This window comes from Neoarius graeffei, chromosome 9, assembly GCF_027579695.1.
Source record: "Neoarius graeffei isolate fNeoGra1 chromosome 9, fNeoGra1.pri, whole genome shotgun sequence".
Classification (NCBI taxonomy): domain Eukaryota; kingdom Metazoa; phylum Chordata; class Actinopteri; order Siluriformes; family Ariidae; genus Neoarius; species Neoarius graeffei.
The window spans coordinates 12288778-12302276 of record NC_083577.1 but is presented as its reverse complement, the minus strand read 5'-3'; the positions used below and the strand labels follow the sequence as shown (position 1 = coordinate 12302276).

The 13499-nt window shown below is 38.3% G+C and overlaps 1 protein-coding gene across 1 annotated transcript in view; it reads left to right on the top strand.

Annotated features, from left to right (window-relative positions):
- abca12 (ATP-binding cassette, sub-family A (ABC1), member 12) overlaps positions 1-13282 on the top strand; it is a 253058-nt gene extending 239776 nt beyond the window's left edge. The window contains exons 65-70 of the mRNA XM_060929010.1: positions 76-210; positions 2016-2119; positions 2420-2512; positions 2622-2727; positions 5699-5836; positions 12309-13282. Coding sequence (XP_060784993.1) covers positions 76-210; positions 2016-2119; positions 2420-2512; positions 2622-2727; positions 5699-5836; positions 12309-12413 — 681 coding nt within the window. The 3' untranslated portion in view covers positions 12414-13282. The remainder of the gene's footprint in view (positions 1-75; positions 211-2015; positions 2120-2419; positions 2513-2621; positions 2728-5698; positions 5837-12308) is intronic.
- Positions 13283-13499: the final 217 nt, after the last annotated feature.

Below are 13499 nucleotides of genomic sequence, written 5' to 3'. Positions count from 1 at the left end.
TGTCCTTCACCAAGTCAAAATGATGATACTGTGATCATTTGAAACTGCCAAATAATGAGAGATTTTGTGTTTCAGGTGGTGAACTATCTCCTGAAGAAACTGGGGCTGAGCTACCACAGGCATATCATCAGTGAACGCTACAGCTGTGGAACGCGCCGTAAACTGTCTACAGCCCTGGCTCTGATTGGACAACCACAGATCCTGCTTCTGGTAACCACCTCCACCTCATCAACTCCAGTCCACAGTGCACATTCACAGTTTATAATAACAGCTCTGACATTCCCCGTCTGTCCATCTGCCAGCACTTCCATCAGCTTCTGGTTTAAAGCCACACTTTTATTTCACCATTTAGCTCCTGTTGTTTTATAACCCCAATTCCAAAAAAAGTTGGGACACTGTGTAAAACATGAATAAATACAGAATATGAAGATTTGCAAATCACAGAAACCCTATATTTCATTGAAAATAGTACAAAGACAATATATCAAATGTTGAACTTTTTATTGTTTTTTGAAAAATATGTGCTTATTTGTGTGAATTTGATGTCAGCAACACATTTCAGAAAAGTTGGGACAGGGCAATAAAAGACTAGAAAAGTTGTGCAATGCTAAAAAAAACTAATTAGGTTAATTAGCAACAGGTCAGTAACATGATTGGGTATAAAAAAAAAGCGTCACAGAGAGACGGAGTCTCTCAGAAGTAAAGATGGGGAGGGGTTCACTGCTCTGTGAAAGACTGCGTTAAACAGTGAAACAATTTAAGAATAACATTCCTCACTGTAAAATTGCAAAGAATTTGAGGATCATATCATCTGTGGGACATAATATCATGAAAAGATTCAGAGAATCAGGAGAAATCTCTGTGTGCAAGAGATAAGGCTGAAAACTGACATTGGATGCCTGTGATCTTCAGGCCCTCAGGAGACACTGCATTAAAAGCAGACACGTGTGTAGTGGAAATCACTGTATGGGCTCAGGAACACTTCAGAAAACCATCATCTGTGAAAACTGCATCCACAAATGCAAGTTAAAACCAGACATAAACAATATCCAGAAACACCGCCACCTTCTCTGGGCCTGAGCTCTTTTACGATGGACTGAGGTGAAGTGGAAAACTGTCCCAAGGTCTGACGAATCAAAAGTAGAAATTCTTTTTAGAAATCATGGACACCACATCCTCCAGGCTAAAGAGGAGAGGGACCATCCGGCTAGTTATCAGCACACAATTCAAAAGCCAGCATCTGTGCTGGTACTGTATGAGGGTGCATTTGTGTACATGACATGGGTAGCTTGTACATCTGGGAAGGTATCATTAATGCTGAATGACGTTTCAGAGCAACATGCTGCCATCCAGACAAAATCTTTTTCAGGGAAGATCTTCCTTCTTTCAGCAAGACAATGCCAAACCACTTTCTGCACATATTAAAACTGCACGGCTCCGTAGTAAAAGAGTCCGGGTGCTAAACTGGCCTACCTGCAGTCCAGACCTGTCTCCCATTTAAAACATTTGACGCATTATGAAATGCAAAATATGACAAAGGAGACCCCGAACTGTTGAGCAACTGAAATTGTACATCAGGCATGAATGGGACAACATTTCTCTTTCAAAACTACAGCAATTGGTCTCCTCAGTTCCCAAATGTTTAGAGTGTTGGTAAAGTACAGGTGATGTAACACAGTGGTAAACATGCCCCTGTCCCAACTTTTTTGAAACATGTTGCTGACATCAATTTCAAAATGAGCATATATTTTTCAGAAAACAATAACATTTCTCGGTTTCAAAATTTTATATGTTGTCTTTGTACTATTTTCAGTTAAATATAGCATTTCCATGATTTGCAAATTATTGCATTCTGTTTTTATTTACAGTTTACACAATGTTTAAACTGTTTAATCTTTTTTGGAATTGGGGTTTTATTACTACCCCTGCTCTGCTCTCATGTTGGTGCTGCGTGTCATACTGAAGCTCTTATCTTACACCTGTTTTGTGTGCTTGGCCCCCTCTTTCTTCCGTAGGATGAGCCAAGCTCAGGAATGGACCCGCACTCCAAACGCCACCTCTGGAAGATCATCTCTGAGGAAGTGAAGGGAAAATGTTCTGTGGTTCTCACTTCACACAGGTACGAGTGGTTATACAGTACATAAAATTATCTCCATCATCTCCTTTATGAGTGTTTATTCCTTTTATACACAAATTTGTCAACAATTGTATTTTTTTGTATTTATTAAACAACTTTGTCCATAAAGCATAGAATTTATTTCATGTTCTCTATAAAGGTTTGTTCCGTCTCCAGACTTCCCCTCCACTGAACAGCTACTGAATAATAGTACTTCAAAGATTTTCAGCTGGATAACGAACAAACTATGAGTTGAAGGTGCATTTGCATTCCATCTGAGTGTATTGGATTTGTGTGTTTCAGTATGGAGGAGTGTGAGGCTCTGTGCACTCGGCTTGCCATCATGGTTCAAGGCCAGTTCAGATGTTTAGGCTCTTTACAGCACATCAAGAACAGGTTAGAGATCTCCACTTCCTCTCTCCATGTACCTCTGATTTAGTATTTTCCCTGTAAGGTCCGAGCTGTAATAGTGAAGATTAACAATGACCTGTGTTGGGATTGACAGGTTTGGCAACGGCTTCACGGTGAAGATGTACCTGACCTCGGCTTCCTGTGATGTGGACACCATCACCACGTTCATGCAGAAACATTTCCCCAGTACTTACCTCAAGGTAAATCACTTTATATGACTCGTATGGTGTCATTCTTTGGGAAAAATAAGTGAATATTTGTTGATAGAAACATAATAATAATAATAATGGGTGGCATGGTGGTGTAGTGGTTAGCGCTGTCGCCTCACAGCAAGAAGGTCCGGGTTCGAGCCCCGTGGCCAGCGAGGGCCTTTCTGTGCGGAGTTTGCATGTTCTCCCTGTGTCCGCGTGGGTTTCCTCCGGGTGCTCCGGTTTCCCCCACAGTCCAAAGACATGCAGGTTAGGTTAACTGGTGACTCTAAATTGACCGTAGGTGTGAATGTGAGTGTGAATGGTTGTCTGTGTCTATGTGTCAGCCCTGTGATGACCTGGCGACTTGTCCAGGGTGTACCCCGCCTTTCGCCCGTAGTCAGCTGGGATAGGCTCCAGCTTGCCTGCGACCCTGTAGAAGGATAAAGCGGCTAGAGATAATGAGATGAGATGAGATGAGATAATAATAATAATAGAAATATTTAATGGATAGTTTACAGCAAATGTTCTCAGTTTCCAAGCCTGGGATTTCAAGCACTTCTTTTTTTTTTTTTCCCCCTCCTCCTGCAACACAGCTGATTCAGCTCCTGAAATGATTTGCAATCACGAGAAGAGTTGAATCATGTAGATTATCGTGAGGAAAAAAGTGCTGTGCTTATTTATAAATACAATACAATACAATACACAAGTTAATAGACACAATTTGGATCAGTAACAATATTTATACATATTTTTAATAGACAATAAATTAATAACACACATCAAATTGAGATTTGTTATAATCTGAATTATTTCTAAACTGTATCTCTGTAGATACTGATGGATATTCAAGTGTTTTTGGTTCAGAAACATCTTTTTTTGCATTAATTTTTTTTCAATGTCATACAGAATGAGAGAACATGACAGATAATAAAAAAAATTAACTATATTTTAATTATTTATTTGCTGATTCTTTTACCGGAAAATTAAATGAATAAATATTTTCATTTTTTAATTTACATTTTAATTTAATTTTAATCATATATGTATCGATGGATTATTATTATTATTATTATTATTATTATTGTTTTAATAGTATGTGTATTATTTTAATTTTAGTAATATATGTATTTATGTATGCATTATATATGTATTATTACATTAAATTTTTCTTTTACTCTCTCTCTCTCTCTCTCTCTCTCTCTCTCTATATATATATATATATATATATATATATATATATATATATTACATTTATGTTTGTTTTATTTTATTTGAGTAATTTATTTAGTTATTGGTTCACTGAACAAATAAATACATGTATTTTTTAAGTTCTGCACTGAATTTTATCTATCTATCTATCTATCTATCTATCTATCTATCTATCTATCTATCTATCTATCTATCTATCTATCTATCTATCTATCTATTTCCCTACTTAAGAGTTTACACTTTTTAAAAAACTATTCTACAATAGTAACATATTTTCTATCGTATATTGAAGTATTTAATCTATTTTATTTCAAATTAATTTTCCAATTATTTGTATTTTTGTGTGTTTTTATTATCAGCTACCTTCTTACATTTACAGTATATTATTTACTGAAATCCTTCTCATGATTTGATGATTTAGCCGTGCAGTTTACACAATGCTAAGGCCCCAGTCACACTGCCCGAACTTTGCTGGAGCGTTCCTGGAGCGGTGAAAAAAATTCATCACCGCTCGTAACCGTTCACCACCGTTTAACAAAAGTTGGCCCCCGTTAAAGCAACGCTGTATACGCTCGGCCACCGCTGATGTTTCTCGAGGGGCCCTCCTACCGCTCCGAAAGTTTTGAGCTGCACAAAATATTGCGAGCGGTGAGGAGGGGGCAATTTTCCGCCCCGGCAAAGTTCACCCCCGCTCCACCAACGCCCAGTCAAAGTTTGGCACCGCTAGACCCAAGTTCGTGGACGCTTGGGTCCGCTAGGCCAACGCAGAAATCTTGAACGCTGGACCACCGCTGCTTCGCCAGCGTTGCCCAGGCGGCGATTAAACGTTGCACAAACTTCGGTGGAGCGGTTGTAAGCGTTTTACGAGCGGACACGGGGTTGCTGGAACGGTGTCGGGCGTTGAAGCAGCTATCCATGGCGGCGATGAACTTTGGTTTGGCGTTGGTATAGAGGTGTCGGAGCGGGACCAGAATTTGGCTATAAATACGGGGAGAAATGGACCAGGAGCTCATTTGGAATCGAGCTGCCGTTGAGTTCAGACCTCATCTATATCGAATTTGCTCAAAGTTACAGTAAAACTGTATCACCATGGATGCTGAGAGACTTGCTATGATTGGTGCTAAACCAACTTTATACCCCCGCCAAGCCAAAGTCCGCATGCGCAGAATGCCGCTATACCAACGCTCGCGTCACCGCTAAACCAACGCTCGCTACCGCTAAACCAACGCTCGCTACCGCTAAACCAACGCTAAAGCAACGCCGGCTTCAGTGGTGCACCGCTAAGCCAACGCCCGTGTTTTCGATTTTTTTCCCATTTTGTGCGCGGTGACGAGCGTTGTCGAAATTCGGCCCCCCCTCCCTACCGTTCAAGGAACGCTCCAGCAAAGTTCGGGCGGTGTGACCGGGGCCTAATCTGTTAGCTCAGCTTCATTTGGATGTGTGTTTCGGATCACTGTCCTGCTGGATGATTCCATCACAAACCTGTTGTAACCTCTTGGCAGAGGTAGCCAGAATTTCATTTCAAATCTCTTTGTGCTTCATATAGGCCTTGATGTTGTGTATCATCAGAGTCCTCCATCACACAGAACAGTGGGGATTAGGTTCTTTGCTGGATAAACATCCTTCTAAATTTTGGAGTATTTGTTAGTGTATTAATGCTGAGGGACGTAACCTGTATGTTGCTGAAGTGGTTACTGTAAGTTTCTGGTCAAATAAAAAAAAAAGGCAAAAACACAATGTAACTTTCACACTTTTTGCTCCCTTTCTCCAGGACCATCACTCGTCTATGGTGGAGTACCACGTTCCTGTAGCTCCCGGAGGCGTGGCTGACATTTTTGACCAGCTGGAGACCAACAAGGTGGCGCTGAAGATCAAATACTTTTCCATCAGTCAAACCACATTGGATGAGGTGAGATCTGTGAGAGCGGCTGTCAGTCACAACCTGCACTAACTGTCCATCAAACTAAACACTCTTCCTCACCTACAGAGCCAGTAACTGTCTCACTCCTCCTCCTCCTCCTCCAGCCCACACACACACTTGTACATCCCTCTATTCATCTCTTCTTCTGTATTCTGAACAGCACTTCAGCTATAAACTCTCTCCTAATGAAACACACACACACACACACACACTTCATGCTTCTCACAAACAGTCTACAGGATTCATCCAGGCATTAGTAAATTATAACACTCTTAAATACTTTAAAAGTAAAACAAGGGCAATTTTGCAATAGTGATATAGAGTCATATTCACAATGTGTGAATATGACTCTATATCACTACTGCAAAATGTGCATATTTATGCACACATGAAAGGAAGAATTGTTGAGTATTCCGACAAGTCTTCCTGTCATGTGTGTATAAATCTGCACGATCCTGCAAGTGGCTTATTATGTGCATATTCATGTGTACTATTGACCTGGAGGGGCGCTGTGCAGGATAGTTTATAAACAGGGATATTTTTCGCTGCGGCTAATAATAATAATAATAATAATGTCATTATTGCCTTGCGTTCCTGAAAACAAATAGGAAAATGTTTGCACTGCCCTCTGTAGATCCTGAAGAGACTAAATGTCGCTGGATGGTTGGGGTTTTATCTATATTATTATTTGAGACACTTTTTAAAATAAAATCCAATTCAAACTCGGGATTCGGTCTTTTGATATCTGCATATTATTGTAAATGTTTTCTGTTGCCAAAAATTCCAAAGCGAAGAAATGGTGGCGCACTTCCCTGTGTGTAAAATATCCTGCCCCCTTGTGTTCATTGCACACAGTAACCACCAAACAAATGAATAGAATGCACATGAAGAAGAAGCCTTTATTTGTCACATGTACGCTCAAGCACAGACTTAAGCACACAGCCCAAGGATGCCCCATGTTAACCTAACCACATGTCTTTGGAGGAAACCCCGCACAGAAAGGGCCCCATTGGCCACTAGGCTCGAACCCAGAAACTTCTTGCTATGAGGCGACAGCGCAAACCACTACACCACCGTGCCGCCCTATGCAGAATTGTGTAGCATTTTATGTATGCAATAGGAGGTTATGTTTGGTATTGATTAGGCATGTAACAATTCACTTAATTCACAATTTGTTTCGATATTGGGTTCATGAGTCGATTGTCCCACAATATTTTTGGAAAAAAATGAAAGCGCCATTTATTTTCCAATTCTTTATCATTTTAAATATTAAAATTAAAATTATTATTATTATTATAGAGAGCTCTGATTTCTTGTTAAATGTATTTGTACAGTCAATCACACTACAGCTCTTTCACATTTTAGATCTGTTTTTGTGCGTTTTTGCACCATTAGAGCTGTGTTACTTCCGCCTAACATGAAGTCACATGTATTCCCACTATTATATGTTATTATGCGCTCTGCTGTCTAAACAACGCAATTACAGCTCGGAAAAACAAAAAGATTACACAGCCTGATAATAATCACAATTCATTTTTTATGTCACTGATCCAAATCATCATAAATCGTATTGCGATTTATCGTCACATGATATATTGTTACATTTCCGGTACTGATACATCAGTCATATCTATGGATCTAAACACCACTCAGACAGTAACTGCTGTCCAGTGCTAGTGTGGTTGTTTTGGCATTGAGTTAGCGATCCGGAAGTCATAAGTTCAAATCCTAAAGTCACTACACTGCCTTGGTTGGCTCTTTGAGTAAGACCCTTAACTCTGTATACCATCTCAGGTGTAAGTCGCTTTGTGTAAAAGATAAGATATTTTTCTTGTGTGATATCGGATGGAGTGAGGAGCAATACGAAGTCCAGCGCTACTGTCTGACAGTTTGATGTCACCACAATATATCATGCTATAAAAAAGTAAGGAATCTCACTCAAAAAACAAAAATATTAGTATTAAACACAATCTGACAATTTTCCTTGATTACAAATTAGAATTGTCTTCATAAAAGTCCAAAAAAATGTGTTTTTTGCACACAGAGGACAGTCTAAAGAAACAACATCTTAATCCGAGACCTTTCTAATCTTGGAGTGATTTTTTTTTTTTTATGGATAAAGTTATGATTGTGCTGTCAGTGAAAAAAACCCGAGTGCTCAGCCAGCTTATCCTTCAAAATGTGGTCATATGTTCTTTACACAAAAACATTGGCATTATTTGATTAAAAGCATGATCAATGATCCTGCATCCTGCACATGTTACAATTTCATGCCCTTGATTTCGTATCTTGTGTCTTTAAATTATGCACAGACTCAAAATACAAAATGTGAGATATGATGTGCTGGATCAAGTGGTGTTTTCTATAGAAGTTGCTGAATAATGAGTGTGGAAGCCATTTTGTGAAGTTAAGCCAGTGATTGTCATAATTAAAACAAGGACTATTCATGCAGTAATATATTGGTGATGTACTGTTCTCGACCCCTATTAGATTTATTTCAATGCTCATCTTCTCTTTTATTTATCATAATATTTGTCTTTTTTCTATACATTGTATTTTTCTACATTGTATTACTTTTGACATTGAAGAGAAAAAAACACAATATGCTTCTTCAGGTCTCATTTTCAATCCTTGATTTTTTTTCCGGGTTTAAAGGCAGTGCAATAGTCTCGGATGCTTCTATTAAATGAAACATCTGGCAACCTCAGAGGTGTGAACTACACATGGGTTATTTTAAAACCCCAAATCTGGAGTTCAGAAAAACAACCATAAGCATGTATGTAACTCAACTCTGAATACAAGCAACTTTCCTTTGTAAATATTGGTACGCTGCAACCCTGCTATAACAAACTCTTTTACTACAAACTTTCACATATAACAAACTGAGTTTTGTGACAATGAGTCTTCAAAAAAATCACCATGTCGCGTCCATATGCATTGGTGCTTTTGAGTGTGTAGCACCATTAGGACTAATTACAGTACCATGCACCTGTCCAGGATTAGAGCACAGTCACAGCACACTCTAAGGCCCTGTCCACACGGCAACGGATTCAGGTGACTCCGATACAATTGCTTATCGTTTAGGCCTGGCGTCCACACGGCACCGGCGTTTTGGGTGCCCAAAACGCAATCTTTTTGAGAACGGGTTCCAGAGTGGAAAGATCTGGCAACGTTGCCGTTGTGAAGTCGTCTGGATGAGTAAAACGGATTTGTTTACGATGACGTCACAACCACATGACTGTGAGTGCTTCACGCTGGGTAGAAGTGTAACGAATATCACCAGGAAAAAGCCTTACAGAGCACTAGTGAGAGTGAAACACGAGCTTGGATATTATTATTATTATTATTATTATTATTATTATTATTATTATTATGTTCAGTGTTAGTTCACAGTAGTAATGCAAGAAGCAGAATAGTGACAGTAATAGTGAAGCAAAAACATGCAATTGTACAAACACTGCAGCTCTACAGCAAAATATTCATTTATAAAATGGTCTGATTCTTAACACCAGTAGTGCCAATGATCTCATTGCGATGCGATGCGCGTTGTCAAGAAATCCTATAACTTGGTTCATGAAACGCGCTTACAAAATATTTTCACTGTGAATATTTATTGTGTAATGCCTGGTGCAAAGTGAGAGAGAGAGAATAGCCCTTAGGGCAGAGTCAATCCCGCCAGCAAAAATAAGGGGAAAAAAGGAGCGATCTCACCTCTTCAGATGATGGTTTAAGTCCTACAATACATTCCTCAAAAAAGGGCGTAGAAAAGCAAATTAATCCATCAACGTGTATCATTCAATTTATTCCGGACAATTAAAGACGCCGCCTTCCGCGTACGTCATCCTCGTCGCCATTTTGGAAAGGTCAAAGCGGAGAATAAAGATTAGCTGCGTTTAACTGTACCAACAGGTTTACCGTCCAAAGGAGATCACATGGGATTACCTTTCACAGGTGAGAAACAGCAAATTAATCCATCAACGTGTAGTATTCAATTTATTCCGGACAATTAAAGACGCCGCCTTCCGCGTACGTCATCCTCGCCGCCATATTGGAAAGGTCAAAGCGGAGAATAAAGATTGGCTGCGTTTAACTGTACCAACAGGTTTACCGTCCAAACGAGATCACATGGGATTACCTTTCACAGGTGAGACTGGAAAAATACTTTTCATTGTATTTGGTCATTATAATGTAATTTTACGAACAGATTTTCCTGACTTTGTGGCTAATATGAAGTCTCGCGCATAATAGTTTATGCGCATGCGTCCTTACTTCTATTCCCATACGAAAAAGAACAGTGAAGAACTTATAAGAGTTTACCACTGTCTTAGTAGTAAATCCTTATAAATATAAGGATAAATCCTTATAAGGATTTATAAATAAATATATATGCCATGTATGATTTACTCCTGAAAGTGGCCCATTTTGCATTTTCCTCATACAAATTTTTTATGAAAATCTAGTATGTATGAAGTGAACATTGTGCATGGTTTTTACAGATAATGTGTATGATGAATTACACCGTCTTTGTATGCTTCATGTAATGTTTGTAGTTTTAAATTATATTTTACAGTTTAAAATGTATATGCCTTTTGTATGTAAATCCACATATGTTTGTGTTGGATTTACATATAAAAGGCATGTACATTTTAAACTGTAAAATATAATTTAAAACTACAAACATTACATGAAGCATACAAAGACAGTGTAATTCATCATACACATTATCTGTAAAAACCATGCACAATGTTCACTTCATACATACTAGATTTTCATAAATTTGTATGAGGAAAATGCAAAATGGGCCACTTTCAGGAGTAAATCATACATGGCATATATATTTATTTATATTTATAAGGATTTACTACTAAGACAGTGGTAAACTCTTATAAGTTCTTTACTGTTCTTTTTCGTATGGGTTGTTCTGGTGTGTCCGAAGGGACCGTCTTACAGCGCCCCTAGAGGTGTGGCATGTGTATTGCATCGTTTTCAGCAAGCGTTGCGTTGCCATATGGACCTGATTTCTACTGATCGTTGCCCATTTGGAGGCGATATTTTTTTTAAATAACATCACGTTGCCGTTGTCGTGTGGATGTGGCCTAATAAGGACTCTCTAAACATACATACTTGGCAAAGTATACGCGCTGTACCAAGTGTCTAACATTACCAGTCCTTTGTATCTGTGTATTGCCTTTCTGGTTTTGAGTTTGTTTTGCGTATTTGGTCTCTGCCTTTCATCTGTGGGCTCTGCCTTTCTGTTTGTGCCTCGTGTGACCATTGCCCGTTTCCCAACCCTGCCTTTGTCTTACGTTTTTGAACTGTTTGCTTACCTGTTTGTAAATAAACACTCTTCCTGCAATCACAGCCGTCATTTGCCTGCTTACATGACACACTGAGCCATGTGCTCCTCTTCCCACCAGAGACAAACAAGTTAACAATACATGTTAATGGCATAAAACAAAGGCTTAATGAGCCTCACTTAGGTGTCAGTCACTAACAATTATCAAGAACAGTGATCACAGGATCGATAAAGGGACGAAATGACTTCTGATATCGCTAAACTTAACACCTAGTTAAAGCACACCGATGGCATTTATATACCCCCGCTCCACCCTGCAGCGCAGCACGACATAAATGACATCATTAGTGATTTGCAACACATGAATGAACTGAATGGTGAAGATTTAGAAAACAGAGCGAGTCAGTGGGTGAACATCGACAATGATACACTGGTCACCTCCGTCATTTCCATAACAGACAAAGAAATCAATCATTGCCTCCATTCGTGATCCTTTAACTCAGTTAATGAACTACGATTGTGACTCGGAAGGAGAAATGCACGATAAGGAGAATGTGCCTAAAAATTTGCATATAATGTGAGTGAGTGATGTGGCAAGTGGGTCCATTTCAGTATTACGAATTTTTCCGTATAATGAACTATTTGGACGTCGCCCATGCAGTTCGTTATAGCAGGGTTGCAATGTATAATTTTGATCTTTATACACAGCAAATTCCCCAGTGTTGAATTAACACTGAGTTCATTTGTGTCTAATGGGACATATATAAACACAGTATGGTGTTAAATCAACACTCTGGGTGTTAATCTAACACTGGAGATTTTGCTGTATGCACTTGATATACCATGTACAGTATGTGTTAGTCAGTGAGGGATTGAAAAGAGAAAAAAGCTGCTGTGCAAAGGCAAACTGCAGTATCTGCATATTACGTCAGTGGCAAAAGATGGTCCAGTACCATCACCTATTCACTATTGGACTGTCTTTTGCCACCGACGCAATATGCAGATACTGCAGTTTGCTTTGCACGGCAGAAAGGAGACGTTTCCCAGCAGATTTTTTTCATTCTTGCCGCCCAGAGAGAAAGAAAATGGAGGAATGAAACAGTGACACAGCCACAGTGAAACTGACAGATGAGTCTAACCTTTTCTCATGGCTCGTCTCTGCAGGTCTTCATTAACTTTGCTACTGGAAAGGTCGGCAGAGACAGAGACACACAGGACGACAACGGCGACAGCTCTGATGTGGATGATCCTGACAGTGAACTGCAGTGAAATGAACAATGAGAATCAAGTAACTCCTTAAGATTGTACTGTTTTACTGTAAGACTGTAAAAAAGTCATTACAATTTTTATTTTTTTTTTGCCTGGAGTAATTTATCACAAGGTACTACTTCTTTTCTCTTCTCAAATAATCAAATCTACATCTTTCTGAATGTGATTTAATCATCCATTACCTCTATAGTTTTATAAAGTGATCTATGCAAATTCTATGTCATTAATATTCATTATGTGATAAAAATATTAAGTGTCAATATGTGTGTTTTTTTTTTTTTCTTGGGAAGCTCTTTCTATGAAGGCCATATTTATAATGAGCTATAATTGCAATCATACAAAATACTTTGTTATATAATTATAGTTCTTATAAGTTTCAGTTTAAACAAGACTTTATACTGGAGCAATATTTATTATAAATGTATTATCAATTGTGAATATGCAGGATGTCAGACTTACATTATACTGTCCATTATCATTAATTATTATTAACATTAATTGTTCATCATTAATTATCATTGATTAATAATAATTATTAATTATTAATGAAACCTGTCATGATTTTTTCCTGCTTTTTCTTTTGTCTTATTTCTTGAACGCAACACAACAGAATTTACAAACACAATTAGGTGTAAATGAGCAACAGACAAGTTTATAACAGATCTATAATCATTTCTAACTTGTATTTATATTGAGCTTCAGAAAAAGTTTGATTCTTAAAAAAAGTAAGATGTTTCCTATGAAGGTAATATGTGTGATTACATAAGAATACGTTCATAGCATGTGATTCATATTTGCATCATAAGTAGTGCTTGGAACAAATTATAATCATCCAATATAACAAAAAAATAAAATAAAATAAAAAAGGAGTCATTGCTCAGTCATTGGACACTCAGACTTCTGGGTGTCTAGGGGGAGATTATGGACAGACGTGATATTATAGGCTACATATAACACTTATAAATGATATTTGTGTGCTGGAAGTAAATTGAGATATATTTTAATGAAAAAATGTTTAGTAAATCAAGGACAAAATAGTCTAATCTCAGTCACGATTTTATCAGTCTGGCACTGTAGAGCTATAAC